The sequence below is a fragment of the Pempheris klunzingeri genome, chromosome 9 (assembly GCF_042242105.1).
Source record: "Pempheris klunzingeri isolate RE-2024b chromosome 9, fPemKlu1.hap1, whole genome shotgun sequence".
Lineage (NCBI taxonomy): Eukaryota > Metazoa > Chordata > Actinopteri > Acropomatiformes > Pempheridae > Pempheris > Pempheris klunzingeri.
The window spans coordinates 16,105,730-16,132,888 of NC_092020.1; the positions used below are offsets into that span (position 1 = coordinate 16,105,730).

The following is a 27,159-nucleotide window of genomic DNA, read 5'->3' on the forward strand; positions in this document are numbered from 1 at the left end:
ATATAAGAACATGCTACAAGCAGAAACACAGCCTAAGTTGTAGATCAGGTGTAGCTTACTGCATTGAGCATAGAGCTTTGGATATCAACTTTAGCAGACCTGGTGAATGCTGCCTGTTTAGATAAAAAAATATTGATCGGCCATAGTACAATCTTAAAGCATGTCCAGACAAACAAATTTATTTAACATCTGAATAGCTGAAGCTGGTTTTATTGTGAAAGGCTACCGGAAACAGTAAGTAGCATCAGGTGGTGATGAAGAGCGCTCCTCTACCTACATGGAAGTTAAAATAACTAGTTTATTTTTTTTTACATTTTAAACCAATACGAGTGGGAGACATGAATATATCACAAATTTATTTAATTTAATGTGTTTGAATTGGGGTTTTGAATTTTCGGCTACGGTTATGTTGACGTTAGCTAACATTAGTGCTAAAAACTGATTTTAACGGTCAATTTTAGCCTGGCTGCTAGCATGATAATTAAATTAAGTTAAACCGAGTTAGCTACACTTTAAATCAACGTTATATATATATGAAAATAACAGCACAATGCTCCGTGTATTTTATTTAATTTTTTTTTTCAGCTAACGTAACTGTTAACCTGACCAGGTTGACAGGGCGAAATGTCTGGATGTGTTAGCTCTCCTCAATAATAATAATGATAATAACAATAATAATAATGAGTCATTCGTATCCAGAGAAGTGTTTATTCGCCTTATATGTGTGTGGTCCTATTCACACACACCTGTCGTACTGACTATATGGCAGCTCACCTGTATATTATACCTGCCTGTGCTTAAGTCGTGACTGTAATTCCCCCACTTCTCCTAATGATGTTACCTCATGAAAGCAAACACACTCTCTCTGCCTCTCGCTGTCTCCCAACTCCTCCCTCACCATTTTGCCCTCCCTCTGATTTTTTTCTCTCCAAATCTTTTATTCAGCTCTCTGCTCAGTCGGTGTTGCAGCCGAGCAAATTTAGTTGCAGCCAACATTTCAGCTGCCAGCCAAACCCCGCTTCTTTATTTCACTCCGCGGCGGTAACGCGGTTGCTTTCTTTTTCTTACTTGCTTCGGTTATACCATTTCTAGCTAGCGACAACGCGCTTTTTCTTTATTCCGCTTTCACTTCCAGGTAACATTGGTTATATATTAGACTAAGGACGCGTCCGTGTGGGGAAAATAACCACCAAATAAACATTTTAGCCGACGTTAAATCAGGAGAAGACCTTTGAGTCTGAATCCGACTGGACTGTAAACAGGTAAGAGGCTGAGCTCGTCTGGCGCAGTTGAGTTTGCAGCAATATTAATGCCACCTGGTTCTACATTTTATCCATGTTGCAGTCATTTAAAATGCCTGTTGCTTGGAAGCTCAAAGCTGCCTTTGTTATTGTTAAATACGGGCGTGAATGCGGTGTTACACATAGACGTAACAGTAATAACATTTACATTTAACACGCTTTGGGCAGGTCTGCTGAGGGCTGACTGCTGGGCTCTGCATGGATACAAATAAAGCTGTGTGCCGCGGTTATATTTTGGTCTGCACACAAGGGGTTGGTTGAATTCAATATGCAGGTTTTTTTGGAGGGTTTTACTGGATGTCCTCAAGGTGCCAGTGTTTCAAGAGCAAGTTGTTATTTGTTGTCATGCCAGAGAGTGAGGAGCAAAGAAATCAATGTGGAATTACTGTCTGAATAGCTGTGTTCACTTTATAGTGTGTTTAATTTCATTTACAGCTCGTAGAGGTGAAGAGCACCTGCAGGTTGCTTCCTGGTTTTCAGGCTGCATGTCTGCAGGATTTTGCAGCCAGCCTCCATGCATGCAGTCTTGTCCTTGTTTAGCCTTAGGAGTCAGACACCTGGGCCACCGCGACATACTGCGCTGCCACTAGTTTCCCACATACACTGTACGCACTTCCAGTGGATGTGTTGCCATCGTCTTGGCTCATTTAACAACACAGCCAGTCAAGACAAGTTCACGCTCCCTCTAGGCTGTGAACTCTGCACCAGTCTAGCTAGTTTTTCTTTACTCAGTATAAACACTGATAAACTGACAAACACACTCACACACACAGGCATACAGCCACATTTCCCACATAACCTGTTTTCATTTCCCCTTTCACACATTAACTGCAGGGGATGCTCCATCTTTTATGGCGCAAATAAAAGCATTCACCATTCACAAAGCAGCAGCAATAACAAATCAAAAATGTTACGCTGACAACACGTTATTGGTTCAACTATAACATCTACAGGTTTTCCACACAGTTAACTTTGATCACGTCACCACAGGGATGTGAAACTCCCAGCTCACAACAGCATTATGGTGAAGTAAAATGAAAGCTCCAGGCACTACACTTTATTCAGACTCATTTCTGAATTAAAACTTTGATGTGCAGCAGGCAAGCTAAACTTCATTGCTCCAAATATTTCATTCTTTGTATAGGCCGTGTTGTTTTGTGTGCCGGGAGACTTGTTGTATGTTTGTATGAATGGGAACTGTGGTGCTTTAATGAGCTGAAAGGATTACTGATACTTAACCTAATTACTTTGCTCCCTCCCTCCAGGCTACTGGCTTTCACTCTCATTGTGATTTATGGATCTTCCACCTTGTGCTTTTTAATCAATCACCTGCTCATTGACGTTATCCTGTTTAGCACTCGTCCTTGTCACTGCTCTCAAAAGAGTTGTCTGTTTAGTGGACTGTAACATGCGGATCAGATTGGTTGGAGATCAGAGCTGTGTTTTCGTAGCATTTGTTACACAAATACCTGCGCCTCTAAAGAAGGAATTCACCAAGCTTTTGGGGACTGGGAAAGTCCAGATTAAAAAAAAAACAACCACAGGAAACTCAGATTCTCGTGTGAAACCAATTATACACAAATACGGGACAAAGTGTTTTTCCCAATATATAGATGCTAAAATTACTCACTGTATTTCCCCAGTTCTTTCTTTAAAAAAAAACATTATTTACCCAATGCCCAGTTTCAAATGTTTGAACCAGTTTTGGTTCAAGTTTTATAATTCTTTTGCCGTCTATGTCAACTTGCTATATTTGGCTGTATAGCTTTTATATTCCTGTTTCACACATCCAATGCTACTATATGATCGTAATCCAGTGCAATTTACAGCAAATGCACCATCAGAGCAATCTTATTTTTAGACCTGAGCTCCTTTGAGTGCTTTAAGTTCAGTTCAATCTTTAAGTCTTTTACTACTTTTTTATCAAGTGATATCTCAGCCTCACCCAGCATTCACACTTATATTGACACTTCAGCTTCATCTACCGCTCAACCTTAATCTGGAACTTCAACTTCTTTCAGTGCTTCAATTTAAACGTCATTTCAATATCCTTACATACAGTTATTATATTTCAAGTGTTTCGAATATTTCAAATGCAAATTTTCAGCAGCCAGTGCACTTGAAAAAATTTAGCCTTTTGTAGTTTTATTGTTATTTTGCTCTCTCTGTGACCCTGCTGTATTTGCTTGTAACCCTTTACATTCCCATTTATCATATTTACCCAATGCCGGTAATCTAGAAAGTTTTGTTTAAAAAGTGAAGCTGTAGAATAAGCTAAAATTAATAAACTACTAAAATTGCCTTCAATACTTTTAATATTTCCCTACCTGCACCATGACTGTGCTGTTAGTGTGAATGTGTCACCTTGCCTCTCATCAAGTGCATGGCTGAGACTTCACAGTTTTATTGGTATAAGGCTAGGGTGAGCAGATAAGGTGCAGGGCTGTCTGTCGAGGTGGCACCCAGCCTACACACCAGCCATAATGCAGACGTCAGAGCCCCGGTGAAGGTTACACTGCCGGTAGCCCTTTGGTGCACTGTTTGATGAGGGACGCAGTGCGCTGGAGTCAACAGCAGCCACCCCCATCTGCCCTCCTTATGCCCCCCTCCCCCACTCCTCCCATCCTGCTCCACCTACACGTTGACCCGCACAGGTCCACTGACTGCTGGAGCCCCTCTTCTCACTGCAGGCACCTGGAGGACAGGCAGCATCATAATGACTGTTATTCACCATGCTGCATCCCTGCAAATGACTGTTCATGCTGCATTGTAAAGGTCGGACAAGTTCAGTAGGCCAAGATTATTTCTGTACAAAATGTACGCTCTTTATTACAGCGTTCTTATTACTTTGTGGGAATAGAGTTGAGAGTTTTTGTAAAATTCTGCCAGTTTATAGATTAGTGGTGAACAGATAATTAATCTGCAACTATTTTGATAATTAATTCAGATTTCAGCTCTTCAAATGTGAGGACTTGCTTTTAGCCTTTGCTGTATATGATGCTTTATTTAATATCTTGTGGTTTGGGACCTTTGGCTGATCAAAACAAGCAATTTGAGGCTGTCCCCATGAGATCTGCCATTTTTTCAAACAATTAACCAAGAGAATAACCTGCAGATGAATCGATAATGAAAGCAATCATTAGTTGCACCCATACAGTGTATAATATAAGGTTAATTTGTTTATTTACTATCCTTGAAGCATAGCGAAAACTTATTTTCATGCTTGTTTCTTGTTTGTACTTGAGAGCTTTAATCCATTCATCAGCAGTGTGAGGGACAACACTGAGGTAGTTGTGGTGCGTGGGCTGCAATTGCAAAACAATGCACCCTCAAGCATGTAGCATCAAGCTCTTGTCTCTTGAGCAGAGCTCCTGATCAATGTTTAGCTAAAAGAGTACTTAAAACAAAACGTGTCTCTCTCCCATTTTATCCCAGTCGTATCCTTCTGCTTCGTCTGCCTCTTAATTATTTGCTGCTTGGCTGTGTGTTTTGCTCGTGTATCTCTTGGCCTCCTCATGCTTTATCTCTGCTGTGGCTGGTTGTGTTGTGCAGCTTGGCAGTAGATGCTTCATTCCAAACTGAGGGATCTTTAGTTCTAAAGAGTAGTATCTTTTTAAAAATGCTGCAGTAAAACATCAAATAAATGCAAGTGTATTTTGCTTAATGCAGGCAATTCATGTGAATGTTGTTTTTGTACATTTGTGTTTTTGTTATTGCCCAGTTTCTTACAGGTTTGTGACATCTTTGAAGGCACAGTTATTAGTATATTTTATCCTGAACTATGAAGTTCAGTTTTCATAAAGACATTTACCCTTGTGGTCATATCGGTCTGCTGCTGTTGGTGAATTATTCATTGACCAATGTGCAGATTAGTCTCATGGTGTACTTACACAGTGAAGTCAATCAAAACTCTTGGTGGGGTGAATGCTTTTTATTCTTGCTAGTGGTGTGACTCCATGGACGATAATGTCTGTCGGCATGCTAGTCCACTTTGGTCCTGACTGAAACAGCTCAACTACCGGATGGATTGCATTTGAAATTTTGTACAGATGTTCATGGTCCCCAGAGACTGAGGCCTAATGAATTTCACGATTCCTTGGCTTTTCATTTACGGCCATCGCCAGGTCAGTACTTTATACCTGCAAAACAAATGACATCTACATTTGCCTCAGCTGTAGTTTGTGTTTAGTGCTAATTAGTAGGAAGTGTTCGTTCTCTAACACGCTTAACTAAAATGTTAATCGGGGTAAACATTATACCTGATAACCTACTAGCATGACTTCAGACTTTTAGTTTTGTTTTTGTGTCTGTAAGTCATCTGTTCTTTTACATATTCATGATAAAGTGATTATACCCACTTATGAGCTAACCACTTAATAAAATGTCTTTCTATTTAGTCTGAATATCACATTACTGATCTGTCTTTATGCCCCAACTGACCATGTCACATTTTACCGACCATGGCACGATTTTTATTTCTATTTTTAACTGCCCCCATTGTCTTCCAGCCTTGATAGAGTCCAAAGGCAAAGCTAACAAGAAACAGAGTCACAACAGTATATATCAGCAAGTGAAAGGTCATGACTGTGTATATTCAAAGGTACACGGTGCAGTATGAACTAAAATGGCTCTGGAGCAGAGCCAGTATTGCTGCGTAGCTTTCCAAGAATGGTTGTAATGGCAACTGTGCGCCATTTGGTGTCTGCCGTGGCGAGAGCGCAGAGAGGAAGTGAGGAGTGTAGCTGAGGAGCATTTTGATGATGCGGGTTGCATATTACTAAGCTGCGTCGTCAGGGTGTGCGTAAGCAAAGGGCGCTTGACACTGATGTGGATCTGAATGCAGGACAGGCAGAGCTGCAGGAGGAGTGCTTGTCTTGTCCCCCTGAGAAAAGTTTCTATCGATCTGTAGGTAGGCTGGCAGGAGGAGGAGGAGGAGGAGGCACAGACAAGCATAATGGTTAAGCAAGCAAAGCAATCGCTGTACCTGCTCATCTCTCATTCCTGCCTCTCTTTTTTTGGGCTGGGATGTGTCTTTGTTCTTGTGTTTGAAGGTGGGTGTATCAATTCAGTTCCCACCTCCCCCTTATCCCTCCTTCTCCCACTCCACTGCGGTGTTCTCCTTCTGGGCTGTCTATCTGTATGCGCTCTCTCTCTCTCTCTCTCTCTCTCTCTCTCACACACACACACACACACACACACACACACACAAACACACTCTCTCGTTCCCTCACACTCCCCCCCATTGGTTCCTCCGTCTGTGTCTGCCGCCATCAGAAGCAGGGACTGATATTATCTGCTCCAGCCCCCTCTTCTCCTATTTTTTGTACTTGCCCTCTCCTGTATCTCGCCTATTGTTTATTCACTTTGTGCATTAATGTACCACTATGCCCTTATCCTTTGTACAGGATAGCCTTCATTTCACTTTTATTGTTACCAAAGCATTTGCATTTTCAGCGAAGTCCAGTAAAATTTGGACTTTGCCTTCTCCTGGGAAGCTAAATTGTAGTTTCTTTATTGAGCCACCTCAGTGATTGTTATCTGTATTCAGTAAGTGTCCAGACACGTCACTCTGAGACTGAGCTGCACAGCAGGCAGCATGCATCCTCCCTGCATCACACTGCAGTATAGTCTACCGTGTGAATAAGACATAAATGACAGTGCTGGTTGGAGTCAGCTCAGAGTTGTTGTACAGTTTGAATATTTGCATGTGGCTCAGCCATGACTGTGCTGTACCAGTGAAAAAAGCCTGGGAGGAACAAGGACGGGCTCTGAGGAGGGAGGAGCTGCTGTGTCATTGGTTGGTGATGTGCCCTGCGTGCCTGCAATAGTCTGTCCAATTGGCTGCAGCCCTGCATTGAGCACAGCAGCTGCAGTTGTGAAGAACTACCCCCTCTCTTTCTGCCCTGTCTCTCCTTTTCCTACTTCTTCCCTTCACATTAATAACTGTCTGGGAATCATTGGTGTCGACCACATGTGCCAGCCTGTGTGATTTCAAGGACACTGCTTTTCACAGTATATCGCAGCTTCATGTCAAGTTAGTCAATTACTTTCTGCTCCTTGGAGCTCAGGGGAGTTGAAGTGACGTTTCTGTACTGCCCGCAATCCCCCTCCATCTCCTCTGTCCCTCTCTCTCTCTCTCTCTCTCTCTCTCTCTCTCTCTCTCTCTCTCTCCCTCTCTCTCTCTTGTATCACTTAATCAAGACATAGCTTGCCCTTTCCTGTTCATTGCTGCCTCCCTCCCTCCCTTATGCTCTGTTCCCCTATTTGTTTGTCCTCGCTTTATTCTCTTTCCCTTCCACCCTCCTGCCTCGTGGTCCACATCACGCTCCGTTTAAACAAGCTCTACACGAGGTTGTGGCTTTACATTTTTCTCTTCAACAGGCTGGAGTTCTGTTCATGCTTTGAATTAATGTTTGCCTGTCTGTCTTTACAGTCTACAGCAAGAGAACAAGCAAGGACATGCAGAAGAGAGGTCAGTGAGGAGGATGGCAACAGAAGAATAGACGCCAGCGAAGGAGGGATGAGAAAGAGACTGAAATAAGAGGAGGAAGTGGAACTCCAAAGTGCCTACTGCAAAAGGGGTCGTCTGCTGCTGTTTAGCTGCTGTCTGACTCTGCTGGATGAGAGCAGGACGGGGCTCTGTGTGTGCTTGGCCTTGAATGGAGGCTATATTTTATCCTGACAGCCACAGAGTCATCCATCCCACGTTGCTGAGCTGCAGTCCTCACATACCCTGAGTTGAGCCGCCACCTCGTCTCATCAGCGCAAGGACACCATCCATATAAGATTCCTCTGTCTGTCGTCGTACAGAAATCTTCTTCTTCAGGCTGTTCAAACAGAACAAGCTCCACAGTGACTGCCCCAGCCTCGGCCATGTTGACGTGAATGTAACAGTTACTTACGGTGGGCGTCAGTTGATTCAGGTGAAGACACAGGCGCTCAGTGACATATCAAAGCATGTCAGAGTGATGTCCTCAGAGTAGTTTCTGTTTTTCTTTTTTTTTGAGACAGAGCTGGCCTCTGCTCACAGTCAAGCCCCACTATCTCAACCTAGTGAAACTTCAGCTGCCAATTTTCCCAGGAAGAACTAATAAACATCCCCTAAAATACACCAACCAAAAGGACTGGCTGCCTATTTGCACTGAGGAAAAACTGAAAATATTTTTGTTTCCTCTGTGTTTTTCTGGGGATTTTTTCATTGCATCATTATTACTCACCCTTGCTCTCATCAGGCAGTTTTCCGTCCGTCTGCCCCCACCTCTGCTCAGTTTTTGTGAGCGACTGTGATGGCTGTCAACATGGCCATGGGACGGGACACCAAATGGCTGACCCTGGAAGTGTGTCGTGAGTTTCAGAGAGGCACCTGCTCGCGGTCTGATGCTGAGTGCAAGTTTGCCCACCCCTCCCGGAGCTGCCATGTGGAGAATGGCCGAGTCATCGCCTGCTTTGATTCACTCAAGGTAACAAGGCCAAAGACATTACACACATCAGTCCTTGGTATCTCGTTTGTTTTGATACATGCACTGTGGTCTGTGTGAAGTTATGATGCATGACATATGATGGCCCCGAATAGTATTGACCAAATGAGTTGCCCACTTACAAACACAAACACACACAGAGATTCACACAAACCAAGCCCTTCCCATTGTGTTTTATAAGGTGGTCTATGTTTCAGATGGCCCCCCTTTACTATGAAACATTTAAAAATGATTGCAACCTAACCTTCAAGGGAAAACAGTGGAGATGCTATTTCACATATCAGATGCCAAATATTTAATGAGTTAAAATTGTTCAATGTGTTGTCTGCTTTCAAAATTGCTCAGTAGAGTAGATGCGTCAGGATTTGAGTGGCTCACCAGCTCAGCTTTCCTTGGGGAAACTTTACAAACTGTGTCAGTTGGTCAGTCGATTCACCCGTTTTACCCCCACTGAGATTTTTCAAAGCAATTTTTTTCAGAATCCTTGTGATTGTGGGACTGGGATGTATAGGGACATTTATCATTATCTTATTTCCTTGAAATTACATTGCAGGTTTTTAATATCATGAATAAATTTGCTGTATTAACAATTTACAAAAACATTCTCGAGAATACTAGCTAAAAATTGTGGAGTCATCATGGACTCTAAAGCGATCAGTTTCAACTAAGGATGGGTTGTTAAGAAAAAAATCTGTTATCACTGTAAAGGTAATTCTGTGTTGTGACAGCGATATATACAGTATATCATATTTAACATCTCTAGATGACATATGTAAATAGCATGTTTATTTTTGCCATTATTGAATTGTATATTGTTGAGAGACAGAAAGAAAAGGGAGGGAGAGATTGGGGTGACATACAAAGGTTAGACCCTGTAATATAGAGGTCATGTGGTATGTGTCCCATACCATGAGGCCGCTTTAACGCCCACTCAAGGTACCTCATTACATTGATTTAAAAAATTCTGCAAGTCCTGTATAAATTAGTCTTACTCATTGATCTGCAACATCGCCTGCAATAATGTAACGCAACAAGCTATATTAAAGGAATAGTTAACACTGTATAAATAAGTATCTAATGGTGGACAAATTTTGTCTAATGGTATATTTACACTTGTCAATATTAATTTTGAACTGAAAAACTCTTAGATGTGTGCTCATCATGTCTGTTTCTGAAAAGTTAATCGGTACCACCCAGCGAATGATAAATGAGGGTTTGCAGTGGCCACGATAGAAATTGTCATATTTGCTCAACTCTAATTTAAATCAGGCAAATTGACTTATGATTCTTTACACCTAAACATGTAGAGACACCTATAACAATGTCGGGAGAATATCCTCTGGTTATCAAGATCTTTATTGTTTCCATTTCGCTCAGGTGTAATTTCTTGTAAAGCCACTTAGCTGACAGTGACGTGTCAGTCGTGCTACTCCAACATCACTGCAGCTGCTCTCCTGACTCGTCTCCTCTCCTCCACCACAGAATCACAACACTAGCTCTACTCATACATTGAGGAAAAACCACCAGCGCGAGAAGTGATGGGTGCTTTACTGTATCTTAGACAAGCTTTGACTATAAATGGCCAATAGCGCTAAAATCGAGAATAGGCTGCTTTTCTCTTGGCGTGTGGATACATGTGTGTTTGTGAGAGGGTTTGCTCGACCAGCTTTCTCGCAGGGAAAAAGTGAGACCCAGACAAGGGGCTTTCTGTGTGAGCGCAGCTGCTGTCTCCTCGTTTATTGAGTTAGAATTTATTATTCAGCCATTTTTCTGTGTTATGTCCTCCAGAGCAGGAGGGGAGATGGAGAGGGAGAGAGAGGGAAAGAAACAGAGAGGGGGGCCTAGCAACAGCACAGGAGTGCGTACCCATTGGATAGTTTGATCTTCCTGAGTGGCACGGCTGTTTTTAGCTCAGAGCCACAGCCTGGCTCTGTACTGGTTGCATTGATGGGAGAAAGAGGCGAGGTGCTTTGTACCAAAGGCGATGAAGAACCATTAAAGGCCACATTTGGTTGTTTGAAGCCCCCGGGGTCATGTTGTTAGTTTGAGGGAGAACTGAAGTTGGTGACAGTTGAAGGTCAAAGCAGCTTTATTTATCAGGAGCTGCAGCAGGGCTTTAGTGACAGCACAGTATGTCAACAACCACCTCTTTACAACAGCGTTTCTGCCCTGATTGTTGTTCAGGATTATACTCAGCTGACAGACGTTGTTTTTGGTCGACTGACTGGAAAAAAATACAAAGAAGCACCTCGCTCTGTCCCCAACAGAGCCGCTCCGCTCCTTCTTTCAGCTCTCCAACCACCCCTCCCTTCTTTGTTAATTTTATGGATTTATCTGCTAATGGCTTCCCTCCTCACCATCCCTCCCATATCTGGCATCTCCAGCCCAGTCCGAGCCAGCCACTGTCATTCCCTGTTGCTCCTCCATTAGCTCTGTCTGGTCGGTCTGAACCTGCGGCACGGGAGGGAGGGGCGAGCTCACCGCCTAGTTCTTTTTACCTTGTTAACTGGAGTGCTGCTGTCATCTCAAATGATTAGTGTGGACATCACATCTGCCCAACATACACTAGATTCAACTGCACTGTCACTTTTGGATGACATCATGGTAGGGCTGCAACAAACAGTCATTTTCATTATCGATTAATACGCAGAATACTTTGTCAATTAATCAGTTCATTTTTTTGGTCTGTAACATGATAGAAAATAGATAAAAATGCCCCCAAGTTCTCAGAGCCAAAGATGATTCATCTAGAATACTTCCTTGGCCCCAACAAAACAATTCTGAACCCAAAGATATTAGTTTACTGTCACATAAGATGAAGGAAAACATAAAATCTTCACATATTAGAGGCTGGAATCATCAATGTTGTTGCATTTTTGAATTAACAAAACTGGGAGTCTCCAGCCATGCTATCAGCTCTGTGAGGTGCAGGCTGTAGTTCAGTGCAGTGTGTTAGCATGCTAACATTTGCTAATTGGCACTAAACACAAAGTACAGCTGAGGATGAGGAGGATGTCATTAGCTTTTGAGATGTTTGGTCTTTCACCCTCTGGGGAACATGACTGTCTATTTATTTATATATATTTTTGTCGTTGAGAAATATCAGTCTTGTTACTAATCAATTTTCTGTCGATCATATAATAAATCTTCTAATTGTTTCATCATCATGAGGATGAGCCAATCTTTAGCATGGTGATCCTTTAACTGAAGAAAAACATCAACTTTGTTCAACATTAAGATGGAGTTCATCTATAAGCTCTAAAATCACTGTAGATCTGTGCAGTGATTCTGTTTATCGATGTCCCATCTCTCTCCTCTCACTCAATGCATCAACAGCACCCTGCTGCACTAACGGGGACTTTTTCTGTGTTGCGTAGTGAGTTGCTATGGCGACCAAAAGGAGATTCCTGACCCAATACTCTCCTCAACACCACTTTTCATTGGCCTCCTCCTCTACCTTAGACTTAACAGGTTTTCTAAAGGTTTTGTATCTGTATCAGTGTTGATCACTGATACAGATTCAAAACCTTTAAAGCTGTTGCTTGGGAGCAGACAATGTATAAAGTACATCATTTGGGTCATTAATAGGTACTTTTATTTCCCTCTGAGTTTGAGCAGTCTCACTGGGCTCATGGGACTCGCTCCTCATTACAGACTCATCCCTAAACACACAGTTCGCTGACGCAAAGCTTGCCCGCATCGCCAGTGTAGGCGAGAGTGTTTGTGCAAGCCTGTGTACCATCCTGAGCATTTTTCAGGCTGCTACATGTCTGCTTGTTGTCTGGTGTGTGAAGCTGTGTGAATCCCTCATGGATGCTGGTATAGGAGACACTGCGGTTTCCTCCTGTCCTATATAGCTCTCCTGCTGCGAAAATCCTTTTTTTTATGTGTCCCCATCTCAGCGTGACATCATTCATCACCGTCAGAGTCTCTGCATCATGACGTCAGTTTGTCTTTTTATTTTCCATTGCTTTAGTGCTTTAGTGTCATTTGTGCGGCACACTCATGGTCACCTAATGAGAGCCGTTTTGTGTGGGTGTGGTTTGATGACAAAGCATGCGGCTGACGCTCACTGGATCTAGTTTAGCGGGTTAACACCTCATCTGCAGGGGCAGACAGCTGGTGTCAGCCCAGGGGTTTAATGGAGACTGCAGTTTTTCCTTTATGTGTGTGTTGACCTGCAGTGTTCCTGCAGCACCATCTTCACCTTCCCCACAGCCTCTGGCAGGGAGGAAGGACACTGCTTTAATGACATTCTGGGGCAAAATGAATTGCTTTTAGATAAATGGCTCAAAATCTGATTTAGGGTTTGTCAAGACGCCAAAAATGACAAGTAAAAATGAGCATAAAGAATTACTTTGATCAAAGTAGCTTGCAGCAGAGACTGCTCAATTAGCATAGCCTCAGCTGACTAAAATACAGAATTATAGCGACCTCAGTTAGTATTAGGTCATTGAAACACTTTGGATCCAATACTCTACTCAGGATGTAACATATTGCTCAAGATTAATTCCTAGTAAAGAAAGAAAGAAAGTAAGAATGGTATAAGCTCATTAGAGGAACTACTTCTGCAGTTTGGTGCTCCACACTGTTCAACGTTCATCCAATATTCAGTTTAATTTATAATCCCAAATATTGCTGACCTGCGTGGTCCTTGGAAATGTTATTTATAAGCTTTTCCTGCTGTTTCATTCACATTTGTTGTAAAGGGCATCTGGTTATAGTCATGCAGACTGTGTACCTCATTGTGTAAACCTGCATGTGCTGAGTGAAGCTTTGCATAGCGGACAAATAGAAGAGCTCCAACTGTGCACGTAAACCCAACATCTGAAAGGCGGCTGCTCAGCCAATGTGTCTCATGCTGCATTTGTTAATGAATAGGCATGAAGAGTTCTCTATTTTCATTAAATTAACATGTTTAATAGAGGAATACATTTTTAGTAATTGATTGTAGTTATTGGGACACACTTTTCCAATAGAAAACTTTATAATTTCTTATTTAATATTTGTGACTGTGATTTATTATTAACTAATAACTTTAACTAAACTTAAAACTGTCCTTCACTTGACATGAGTTTAAATCTGATAATAGTAATAAAGATCAATTCCAGTGATATATACAGTGAAATATAACTAAGTACATTTACTCAATACTGCACAGATTTGGTAATTAAAAGTTTTTACTCCACCACATTTGTTTTGATATTTTTAGCTACTTTATGTACTAAGATTTTACAAACAAAATATATGATGAGCTTATAAAATATGTTGCATTGTTTTATATGTAACCACATAACAGTATGTAAAATTAACTCCACCTTGAATAGCTACAACAGTACATTATGCTGACAATACTTTACTTTTTACTAAATGCAGGACTTTAATGGAGTATTTTTAGATTGTGGTGTTTTAATACAAAGGCAGTTAAGTTCATGTTCTACATACTTTGAAATATTTGTTTTTTTCTGTTTCTGGAAAGCAGATTATTTATTGTACTGATAACCACCAGGAAGAGATACAGAATCTGTTGCACAGGATGGTGGGAATCGAGCATATGTTTTTTACTTTGCAGTTTTATCACTTGTCAGTGACGTTTGTTTGACTTCTGCTGTGTTTCTGTGGAAAAGTCTAAAACTGGCTCAAATGCTCCACCTGTCATTTGTCATGCTGTAAAAAATCACTTGTTTACAGTTTAAAACGAAAAGTACAGTGTGATGGTAGCTTGCTGGTCACAAATAATTTGTTTGTAGAAACTAGAAATAGCCAGATAAATTTCTACTGTGCTGTAGATTGGTGTTGATTCCAGCATAGCACACTTTTAATGATGAACATTTTTAGAAAGTACATTTCTCATGAATTATCCAATATGCAGTCATCTGGGACTTCATTAGTACTTTATTTCACCAGAATTTACAGTACATAATTCTGCTCTGTAAACACACTTTAACAAATTGAACTTGATTACATGGATGAAACTAAACTAAACTGTCTTTGGTTTTGGAGAGTTTGGTGGTCTTTGTTAAGGCACGCCTCTGATTTGATCGATTTAGCGTATTAATCACATTATTCTCATCTCCCTGAGTTCTTTTCCCTTAACTAAAGTCACTGTAAAGGGTCACCTCGTCTGCCTGCTCTCATCCTTCCTCTTTCCTCCTCAGGGGCGCTGCACGCGTGAGAACTGTAAATACCTGCACCCACCTCCACACCTGAAAACCCAGCTTGAGATTAACGGGAGGAACAACCTGATCCAGCAGAAGGCCGCAGCAGCCATGTTGGCTCAACAGATGCAGTTCATGCTGCCTGGAGCACAGCTGCAGCCAATAGTAAGCAGCCCACAAAAAGCTACAACTTCTGAATTAATGCTCTGTGTTTGAAGAAATGTAATTTATTAATCAAAATACTGATGCTGCACTCTTTACCATGACTGTGGACGAGTTAGCAACAGGGTGGCAGTTATTTTTTAATGAATAATATTTGATTGCCTGCTAGTGCTGTTATTAAATGCCGCCAGTTATGCCTGCAGTTTATTTTTTTCTCATTTGTGTCCTCCACTAAAGATAAAATAGGGCATTCTTCTATTATTTATTACGTTATATTACCTATGGAAGCTGAAATTAGTTGCTGTGGCTTTCTGTCGATTTACGGGGAGAATTATATACAGAAATTACTGCAAACTATAACCTGTTTGGGTTTTTTTAATGAATGTATATAAATATAAATTACTATTTAGTTAATGCTATGTGGTACATCTCTTTTGATTTATTTTAGTTTTATCTTTATTTATTCACATAGAAATGACATACAGTTGATGAATATTATGGTATTTTGTTCAGCAACAGTGAAGTTTATAAGTCTTATTCAGAATCAGAATCAGAATCAGAATTCCTTTATTGTCATTGTGCAAGAAGCACAACGAAATTTAAATACAGCAGCTCTCATGGACAATGCAAACAACGGAAGGTGCAAAATACAGAATAGTGCAAAAGAAATACAAAATTCAGCTTTTATGAGATGAAATGTGAAATTTGCTGAATATCAGATGTGACATTAATCATCTTTTATATATTATCCATGCGCAATTTGTTTTAATGTTTGAAGTACTAGCATGTCTTTAGGTAACCATGTCATTGCTGTAGCTCATAGTACTGGTTACTGTTAACATCAATTCCTCTCCTAAAGCCAGAGAAAGCTCTGCTATGCTACAACTTGTTTTGTCTTTCTCGCCTTTGCCATTCCCTCCCACTCTCAGACAACATTCCCAGTGACGCCCTCCCTGGCAACAAGTCCGAGTATGGCGTTCAGTCCGTATCTGAGCCACATGGGCCCAGGCATGGGCCTGATGCCTGAGCTGCTGCCCAGTACTCCCCTGCTGGTCCCTGGGAGTCCCACCGGTCTGGCAGCCATGGGCAACGGCACCTCCGCACAAAAACATGTGCGCACAGACAAGCTGGAGGTATGCAGCCTGCGTGCAGTTGTTGTGTTTCTATGTTTGGCCAAAGCATGATGAAAGGTAAATGTTGATCACTGCTCCCACTGACTCTGCCAGGTTTGTCGAGAATTTCAGCGCGGTAACTGCACGAGGGGGGAGAGCGACTGCCGCTATGCTCACCCTGTGGAGGCTGGCATGGTGGACTGCAGTGAGAACTCGGTCATTGTCTGCATGGACTACATTAAAGGCCGCTGCAGCCGGGACAAGTGCAAGTACTTCCATCCTCCGGCTCACCTGCAGGCTAGGATCAAGGCTGCACAGCACCAAGCCAGTCAAAACACAGCGTCTGCAGCCTTGGTGAGTCCTCAACACTGCGACGGGGACAGAAACTCTTTGTTCTTTTTACCAAAAATAAACATTGGCCAGAGAGGACATCAACTGCTTGTCTGTGCTGAAAACTAGAACAGAAAAGCACAGGTGTAAGCCAATACTCACCCTCTTAAAAGTTACAAACCAAGATTCACCATATCTACTTAACACAGCGGAGAAACAGTACCAGATTTTCTTGTTCTCTACTCGGATATTGTTTACTGATGCAATGGAGGATCAGGGTATCACAGTATCCCTCAGGCAGCTTGAAAGTTGATAATGTAGTCTGGGGATTATGTTTTTCATGAATGTCTGCTACTGTGCATGTGTCTGAGCCTGCACTCTCAGTGAAGCAAGCTACAAGGGCTAAAGTTAGCACTGTGAGCAGCTGTAACATAATCAGGTCAATCTGCAGTGATGATGCAGAAAAACAAGAAAGACAGTATTAGAAAAATGCAAAATAGTAAAATTAAAGGAATTAGAAACATAATGTATCCAGGGTTTATACACTTTCGCATTAGTTTAGTTTGTATTACTGCAGTATGCAGAATAACTGCATTGTTGCTGTTATTACCATACTGTATTAACCAATGGTTCACTGATGAAATCTTAAGTTAATCAAGATAATCAGACAGGATAATTAAAAATAAATTCTTTTTTAAATGACAGCTTGGATCATATCCTTAAATCTGATATGTGTATGTGTTCATGTTGTAATTGTATTTAGTTGTTATGATTAAAAAAGTTCTCTTGGTTATCTTCCACTGCTGTCTGATGCTTGAGCACTGGCCCCATTAGTGAATGAAATCATAGCAATCCCATTTTGCTCTTGGCCTGACCTCTGGGCTGTCCTACATCACTTCTGCTAATGTTAGATACTGCAGTGTCCTCTTGTGGTGGTAAACAGAAACACCCACACGGGTGACTGTACATTTTCTGTGATATCACCAGTTTTTTAGTTTTGGGGGAAAGTGGTGATATACTGCAAGGACTGGTTGTAAAAATAGCTTCTCTTTTCCTTCGCCTGGTCTTCCCCCTGGCCAGGGTCTGCCTCCAGGTGCCATGCAGCCGCTACCAAAGAGGCAGATCTTAGAGAAGAGCAACGGAGCTGCTGCCACTGTCTTCAACCCCAGCATGTTCCACTACCAGCAAGCCCTGGCTAACATGCAGCTCCAGCAACCAGCCTTCATCCCCACTGGTGAGTCTTCACACACATTAGCAACACTGAAACATAGTCCACACAGCACCTTACCATACATGTAGGAGGTAAACTGGAATCATGAACCTGTGGAACTTGATTCTGGGCAGACAAATACAATGTTTTTTTTATGTCAGGCGACTGAGTGATACTGTGGGATACCAGCAGTTACACGTGTAGTGATAACAGTATGCATGCTGTGGCGTCTCTGTAGTGTAACTGCTGGCCTTAACACGCCACGCTTCTCTTCCTTCTTTCCACTGCCTGTTGTGTTGCTTGCATTTGCTTCACTCTTGCTTGGCGTGAGATGAGCTATAAACAAAGTTAAGGAACACGTGTTTCAGTAATCCGTCTAATTCATTTTGTGAGACTGTTGGTGTATAGAAATCCTTTTATTAAAAAAACAAAGTTGTGTGTATTTTGGCTGAAAGTAGCAGTAAGTAATAGAAAAAAGAACCGGCAGATTAAACAGGGAAGGGAGACAGTGCAAAGGAGACATCCAACATCAGTCCTAAACATTTTCAAGATCCCATGACATGATTTTGAAATTGTTTTTCTTTTTTTTTTCCTCCATGGTTTTCATGTGTTTTGGCATTAAACTGGGTCTTTAGTTGTCATTTAACATCAATAGAGACTTCATTTGAACTGTTCAATTTAGACTTGAAGGACGAGTCGGCTGTAATTGAATAATAACATTTTATTGTATGAAATTAATACTGAAATGACAAGTCGAATAATAGATTAGTTGTTTGCAAGATAAATAATTGCTACGAATTTTACAGATTTGTTGAGCAAAAATGTCAAATGTTTGCTGGTTCTAAATGTGAGGATTTTTTCTGTTTTATATAACCGATAATTGTAACTTGATAAGAAAATGTTGGTCAAAAACAATATGTAGTTTGGAAGTGTTGCCTTGGCCTGTCGAAGTTTAAGATGTGCATTTACAATTTTCTGATCTTTTCTGATTAAACAATTAATGAAAATGGTGATGAATCCCAGCCCCAGATAAAACTGAAGAGAAGAGAATATAGGGATATGAAATAGTGTCTACAAAAACGCGTGGAAAAAAACCCACGTATTTGGCACATAATGATACAAAGGACACTGAAAAGACATTTTTTAGCTTGTGGTAACTGTAAGAAACAGTGGTTAGTGAGATGCTTGAAGTCTCTCAGACATGAATTATTGATATCCCACATGTCTAAATTATACAACATAGAGGTCTGCAGCCAAAACACCCACATACTTTACTGTATGGTACCTGTTCGGTGCTGAAGGGAGAGCATACTGAATACTGTGCTGAATACTATGCACATTTATTACACACAAGTTTCATCTTAATGTCTTACTGCTCGGATATAACACTTCTGCAATATATTGATATTGATTAAACCATCACTGACTGCGTTTACATGCACAAAATATTCTGTTTTTTACTGTCCCTTACTCCAAAACAGACAATAAGCTAAAATATTCCATTAATATTCCCTTTTACATGCATTCTTGCTTTTCAAAGTTTTCCACCACCATGATTGATATCTAAGTCTTGATATCTAAGTCTTTTGAAATGTTTAAAAGAAGGTGTATTTCTCCCCAATCAGAAATGTGGGCTTCTGTTTGGGGCGTGCATCCCCAAACTGTTGGCTAGTTGTTTTTACTAGAAGGCACTGAGTGTAAACAGGCAAGAGGCCGTGTGCCGCAAATCGAGTAAAAGCCCCAACTGAGACCCATATTCTGAATGCATGCATACACATTCAAAGAATGCTCCTAAAACCAGAATAATATTGGCATATCCCACATGTCTTAGTCAGAAAATGTTACATTCAGAATAAGGCCTAATTCTGAATATCCGAACAGAACAGGCGGTTTACATGATCTGCATCAAACTCAGAATATTGTCCTTCGAAGTACTAGTGGAATATCAGTGAGCATGTAAACATAGTCGGTGTGGTGTCTGCTCATCAGCTGAAACGTGTCATGTGACAACTTCAGTGTCGCTTGTCTCACCTGCACTAACCTGAACCTGTCGACTTTCCTTGACCCCTCTTTAGAGCAGTTCTTTGTCCTTGTTTTTGTCCTCTTCTTGCTGTTTTTCTCGCCTGCTCCCATTCTTTTCTTGTGTTTCACATGTGTGTCTATACACAATGAGACAAACTCTGTTCTGTTCTGTCTGGTCGTCAACTACATCCTAGGTGGAGTTCAGTGACGATACTCTGTGTGGAGGTGGACAGGAGCCTACAAATCATGTTTTACAGTACTGCCAACAACTTTCCAAAGCTATAGTTTATTAGGATTTCAATGCGTTTTTCCTGCCATCCATCCAGCTATTTGTTTTAATTCATTACAGTACAATCAACTTAAAGAACTGTGGCACTTTATCCTGTGATAGGTAAATGCATCGCAGTAAATCCTTTGTCACACTATATTGTCAAAGAATAGTTGGTGTTCTTAAATATATGTATGAAATTGTATTCTTTTATGGGAGAGTTGACAGAAACTTTGGTACGAGAGAGAAAGGACATGAAATGAACTAGCCTGCTGAAAATAAATCTGAAATTTATCTGACAATTAAATCCTGAACATGATATGATATTAAAATGCAGATGTGGTAGTTTTTCCCCTGAGAACTCACAACAGCACTATATGATTACTGTGATGGAGTACCTCTCTCTAACAAGCTAAATATTTTTTTTTACCCCATCCTGCACTAGAAAGAAAGCAGTAGTTGGTCAGCAGTAATGTGAAGTACATGAAATTTGCAGGTAAAGAACTTGAACTGAAGTGGTCCTATAAGTTTGTCAATATAGAGGCACATTTACACCTTTGGGAGAAAACACCATAGATTATTGTGTCAGCTACTGAAGACCATATGATAGATATTAATGTGGGAGCTTTCAGCCCATTGTCTTCTTCATTGCATCATCTCTGTGTGTCATCATGTCTTTCTGTCTGCAGTCGTGTTAATGTCCTATTTGTTTAATTTGAGCCATGCTTGGTGTAAGCAAGCTATTAATTCATCTCAACATTGTGCAAACATGGCTGGTGTGTGTACGTGTGTACAGTGGTGAGAGGACTCCCCACAGGTTACCCTCCCACAAACTAAATCAAACTAGGTCTCAACAGAGCCACAAGTAGAGTAGTGTTTCCCAGGATTTGATTGAGTGGCTAACTTTTAAACAGTTTAACATGCCTATTTAAGACTGTTCAGTACATTTAGTTCAGTGTGTGTGAACCAAAACAAAATCCACACCAGTGATCCAGGCTTCTCATCTGTGATGGTCTGGACTTAACTAATGATTCCTTTCATCGACTCAAACTGATTAATCGATTATTAAAATAGTTGGATTGATTTGATAGCTGATAATATCGATTAACTGTTTCAGCTCTATTAACAACAATTACAAAATGTATTACACTTTAACTGCACACACACACACACACATACAGACATAGAGAGAGAGAGAGAAGGAAGACAGTGTCAGTTGTGGTGAAACTGATCTTAATTGCAGTCATTAATCTTGTAGATGTTAATGACAAAAAGTTTTCTGAAGACATGTGTATGTGTGTGCGTGTGTGTGTGTGTGTGTGTGTGTGTGTGTGTGTGTGTGTCTCTCCTGACTTATCTTTGTGTTCTCCATCCATACCTCAATTACCATGTCTGCATGCTATTGTAATAGTAATATACCACAATTAAAAAGTAAATTAACTGCCAGTGAAAGCAGAATCTCAGGAGGCAGAAAAAATTTTGTCATGTGTGTTGCCTTTATGAATCTCAATGAAATAAGTTTCCAGGACATCTTACCCTGCTTGTCAGAAGAGGGAATATTTTTCTGCAACTACAGCAATTGTAGTCCAGCTTCCTGTTTTCATTTGGCCCCATTGGGAATTGTACAGCTTAAACAGCAGCTCTCAAGTGATTTAGCACTCCACTACTATAATATCAGACAACTCTGAAAAGATGTATTAAAATAAAAAAGGGTGAAAAATGAAGCAGCAGAGGTCAAGATATCCTGACTATCCCCTGTTCTAAAAACACAAGATCCTACGCTTCCTGTAATGCAACTAAAAGCATCATTTCAGTAGGACGCCCCCACCCCCCACCACCACCATCTGATAAATGCACACATCAGTTTGTAACAAGCTTAAAGCCTCTGTACACCCACACAGTTGTTTTCAGTCACTGTGGACGATTAGAGCTCTAATCAGGTGTTGGTTAGGATGAACCCAAACTCTTGTCTCTTGTTGTCCCGCCCCAACAGGTACAACAAAACCAGCAGAAATTTGAGTAGGATGTCAGTTAAGCACAGTTGTTTGCAGTCCTGAGAAAAGGTTTAATTAGACGACATAAACAAAGACACCTGTGTGGGTGGAGAGAGAGCTTTAAAAGGAGCTTTAAAAAGTAAAATAACCCCTGCTGCCTCATCATCAGGTTTTATTTTCTCAGACGTAACTAAACTCCTCCAGACACAAAAGACATATACAACTGTTTTTAGATGTAGTGGCACTGCCTCTGACCTATAAACTGTACGACCTGAGTTCTGATGGAAAGCAGATAGCAAGAGTGAACAAGAGCAAGATTGTGAAAAAAAAAAATTATTCTATATTGCAGTTAATGTGTCAGAGCTGTCTTTGTACAAAGCACCTTCATCACAGGACATTTCTGAATATGTTAAGTATGAAGTGAAAGTGAGATGCTGAATTTCATCTTGCAAAACCAATCAGTCACTAAATCTTACAGAATCGCAAAGTTATCAGTGAAAATAAGTTAAATTCTATCTTCAGATTACAGCTGTATTGTTATTATCAAGACACAAACGAAAAGACAAACTGCTGTCACTTCAGAGCTGTAACATTATTGAAAGTTTGTTTTCTCTTATGGATCATTTGCTCCCTTCATACACGCCCTGTCCATTTGAATACAATTATCAGATACTCCAGTCTGATTAGATTGTATGACCGTGTATTGCCTTGTTTGTTTGACTACCATTTGTTGGTGAAACAATGCATTTTCTTTTATTTTGTAACCGGTTGGCTAATTAAATATGTAATTTTCTTTATCTCTTATTTCGTTTGCATGTGTCTTGATACTTGTTCAAATTCATCCTGGCAATATCACTTGACTTGTGCCATGACTTTTGATCCTTCACATTTTGCCATGGTAACCATATCATTCCTGTTCCCCCTCCTCCCCGCCCACATCCTCGTCCTCTGTCTTTCGTCTGACTCGCCTGAATAAAAGTTCCCATGATGCACGGTGCCACCACCTCCACTGTTTCGTCGGCTTCGACCCCAGTCACCAATGTTCCTTTCGCTGAATCTGCTGCCTCGAATCAGGTTTGCTCTTTCATTTCAGTTCTCTTTTATTTTAGCTCAGGAGGTTCTGAGTCCTGTTCGTAGTCTCCTGTCATCAGGTTAAAGAACACACCTGCCACATGTAGTGCCACACGTATTATGTTCACATTTCATCTGTCTTCACTTTTCAGTCTGTTGTGATGTGAGCAAATGAAAGCACAGTTTATTCTGAGAGGAATCTCAAAAACAGGCAACCATTTTCATCTAAATGTCGTAGTTTGTCTGTCTCAGTCTACTGTGTGACCTGTGGGCATACAGTATCGGTCTGGTATCACTAATAATCCCTGCTTTGATTAAAATGCTTCTTCCTTTTAGTGAATTCCTCTTGACATTGGGTCACATTTCAAGGCACATTTCTCTAAATAGTAACAGGGTTCAACAGTTTCCTACAGCTGAGCAGTATTGGAACAAATGTCTTTGCAATATATATATATATATATAGATTCTTTCTTTCAATATGCACTGTGGTATGCTGATATTATTTCTATTCACGTTAAGGATCCACCAATTCATTTTTATTGAAACATGGTTATAATGGAGAGTTTTACTGCCCTATTGTGGGTTTTTTTGTACCTTGAATAAAAATTTTAATTTAATGGGAAAGTCTGAACACTTGCTTTGGTAATTATTTAATTATTGTCATATTTTGGCTCAGTTGTTGAACTCTGTGCTGTCCGTATATTATGAATATTATGCACACAAATTTGATCCTGCTGAATCCTCTACTGCAGGTTACTGATCTTAGTGTGAGTCGTGATTCACTGCTCCACCTCTCACCCCTCCCTTTCTCTCGTCCAGTAGACGCCTCGGAGCTTCTGACTCCTGATCCAGTGGAGCTCCAGTGCGTTCCCATGGAAACCCATTTCTGTCCCGTCCCCAAACTGCTGATGGCGGCTCCGGTGGCGCTAAACTCAGTAAGCCTTTCCCGAAACCCCAGTTAAAGCCCCTGAAGCCTGCGCACTATCAGGGCGGTCATTTTTCTGAATGCAGCAAACATGTGCCTCACCTACAGTGCACACTGACTGAGTGGCAATGTGAAACTTCTTATAAGTTGTTATGAAAGTAGGAAAGCTGCGATGGTTCACGCAATACAAGCATGGACGTACTACTGTTGCTTTAAAGCAGCCATCCTGATGCATACTGACTTGATCAGGCTCAGCAATAGAGCTCCCTCGTTCTTACAGCCATACATGCCCACACCTTAAAAGTGCAGCAGACATGCACACACACACACGCACACACACACAAACATACAGAAACACACACTCACATTTAAGACTACATGCCCTTTATGGGTTGGAGCCACCACATGAGGCGACCCAACACATTTGACTGTTCCAAAGTCAGAAACTGAAAAGCTAATTCTGGAAATTCAGACCGTTTGAGCGGCGAACGGACTGGCCGCTGGTCTACAACCATCACGTGTTGTCAAAATGAAAGAGTGTTTCATATCATGTCATGTTTACGTTTCAAGATGGCTACTAATGTAACATTTGTGTTGTACCATGTATTCCATTCAGTTTGTTCTCATGGTGTCATCTTACCTGATGAAACATCGATGGGTTGTTAATTTGTTTGTGCCTTTGATTTATCTGCTCAGCTGCAGAGGAGTTTCCCAAAAAAATTCAAAACACTTAAACAGCGTACATTAAAAGATTGTTATTTTCAATGAAAGGCAATATCTGTTGTTACAAAAATAATGTCTATTAGCCTATTGTAAGAAAATATGGTAATTACAGTCATCGCCACTTTTTATTGTTTCACAAATGTTAAGTATGCTTTAAATTATTGTCCCCCAGTTCCATGATAGTAACCAATGAGGCATTACTTTTCATGTAATGCAAAAACCTTTAAAAAAACACAAATTGACAGAGTGGCATAAAATTAGGATGCAATCACTTCTATACTAAAGGAGCTGAGTTGAGAGATTTTAATGAATGTGGCTCTTCTTGATTTAAGAAGCAAACTGCCTTAAAGCAGGTGAGGTCATGTTGTCTATGTTAAGGCCGTCTCTGGAAAACACTACCTGTAATAAACCAGACAGCTCAAAGTATTAAACCTGTTGAATTGAGGTATCATTATGTCTGATTAGTGATTGTTTCTCAGCTGTGATTGGTGATTGTCAAATGACTGAAAAGGAACATTTGTTTGTCCTGTTTGCTCCATGATTTGATATCCAAACATGGCGTAAAAGAATGACAATCTACAGGCGTGGTCGTGTTCAACTCTTATCTTGTCTAGTCTTGGCTTCAGCCACAAACCCTGATTTCCTATATTCAACTCACCTGAAATCATAGCAAAGATGAAATTATATTCAGAGGGTCAGATCTAAATTTACAGACTTCTATAATTGGCACCTCTTAAACTTTTACTAAACTGATGTCAAAGTTGTTGCACAAGACGGAAGCTGGATTTGTTTCCTGATGTTGTGCCTAAAGTCTGTGTGTGCCAAGTGGTGGTATATGCAAGGAGCTGCCCCATGTAATGCAATACCTGAATAATCCCTACAAATAAATGTCCCTCCTTCTGAAATGCAGACATGTATTTTAGAAAGGCAGTTTGTGTGATTGTCTCCTTTCATTGGCTTTTGGGTTGAATAAGTGGCACAATGTTTTACGGCTCTTCAGGGAGAAAGCTTAGAACTTGAAAATGTCCTGTCTGACTTTATAATGTGTCGTCTTTTCTACTGATGTGCCCTTTTTGTCAAAAGTCATCAAACAGCCACAGCTGTTATAACCAGAACTGAGTTATGACAAAGTCACAAGATGAAGGAATCATCTGTTTGATGTCTGATGGTAAAAGATTATAAACCCTTTGGATTTTTGGTGTCCAAATGTCTGTAAGGACTTGTTCTGTAGGCGTGTAAAGATTCAATGGAACAGCTTTGGAAACTGGGCTGAAGTCACCTTTATCCAAATTCAAATGTGCCTCTTTCAAGTCTCCTCAAACCACCACTATCGATACACTGTTAGAACAGACCAGTGCTCAAAGATAGATGTGTTATTTGGTACATAATTATAATAGTAAATCACATCCATATTAGTTTCTTCTCTGAGACAGCTGTGCTGTTTTATCATTTATGTAAACAAATAAATCAGTGAGTTGTGTGAATACATAAGTGTGCTGAAAGAGACAATGGATCACACATTTGGTTAGTTGTAAATGCTGCAGATATTACGGCGTTTCCCACTGAGCATTATTCATTTTAAATAATGTTATTGTGTCGTGAATGTATTTAATGCAAAAACTCTACACATGTCCTTCTAAAAGACAGGCATGTTGAAATGTAATGATTCACTATATATATAGAATATTTCTGAGGTCACATAGGTACCATGCTGATACTGTGTTAAGACATATTAAAGTATCTGTATTGTTATATAGATTTATATTTAATGTCAATGGGTGGTGTGACTACTTTTAGAAATATCTTTCACTCTCAGAAAAGGTAGGGCTTTTTGAAGTACTAATGTACTCTGTACAAGTACATTAGTACAGTACCATTTCTTGTCCGTTTTTGTACCCCTAACTTTGAAAGTACCCAAAGTGCCCAAGATGCACCTAGAAACAAAGGTATAATCATTGGGCAAAATTGAGAAAATCGGCGCGCTGTCCATTTTAGCATCTTCCTTTTACACATCACATGGATTGGCCAGTTCTCCCCTTTATTGCAGTCCTTGTTTCAGTTAACTCTTGGTTTAGGGAGGCTGTATGCAGGAGTGGCAGTGCAGACAGACTGTTCAGTAGGAGGTGCTAGTACTGTGACCATTAAAGGGAAACTTTGCTCATTTTCAGCCAGCTTTGTATCATTACAATGGTATAATTCAGTGGTATAATTGACTTAACAGTGAAATAGCAGTAATGATTTTATTGTTAAGACAGTTATTCATTTGAGCCCCAGAGCCAGCAAATGTCTGCCAGATGACGCGTTTCATCACAGACAACGAGCTGGATGACGAGCGGGTTGCTCTCAGTACAGGTGACACTGAGGAAAGTTAAACATTGTTCATTTGCATTTAGTTAGGCCTGCTA

At 40.6% G+C, this 27,159-nt stretch overlaps 1 protein-coding gene across 2 annotated transcripts; it reads left to right on the forward strand.

The window, feature by feature from the left end:
* Positions 1–974: 974 nt before the first annotated feature.
* Positions 975–25,684, forward strand: mbnl3 (muscleblind-like splicing regulator 3). Of its 2 annotated transcripts, XM_070836453.1 has the most exons (8): positions 975–1,262; positions 7,735–8,761; positions 14,938–15,102; positions 16,029–16,232; positions 16,326–16,565; positions 17,622–17,775; positions 23,015–23,109; positions 23,926–25,684. In XM_070836453.1, exons 2-8 carry the CDS (start codon positions 8,588–8,590, stop codon positions 23,926–23,928), a joined length of 1,035 nt encoding a protein of 344 aa, XP_070692554.1. In that variant the 5' UTR covers positions 975–1,262; positions 7,735–8,587; the 3' UTR covers positions 23,929–25,684. The 2 variants fall into 2 exon arrangements, with proteins under 2 accessions (XP_070692554.1, XP_070692555.1); XM_070836454.1 differs by lacking the exon at positions 23,015–23,109.
* The last annotated feature ends 1,475 nt before the right edge of the window (positions 25,685–27,159 follow it).

Coding starts and splice junctions, on each gene's coding strand:
- mbnl3 (XM_070836454.1), top strand. CDS start 8,588: ATGGCTGTCAACATGGCCATGGGACGGGACACCAAATGGCTGACCCTG. Junction 15,103..16,028: donor GAGCACAGCTGCAGCCAATA/GTAAGCAGCCCA, acceptor TCCCACTCTCAG/ACAACATTCCCAGTGACGCC. Junction 17,776..23,925: donor ACCAGCCTTCATCCCCACTG/GTGAGTCTTCAC, acceptor TCTCTCGTCCAG/TAGACGCCTCGGAGCTTCTG.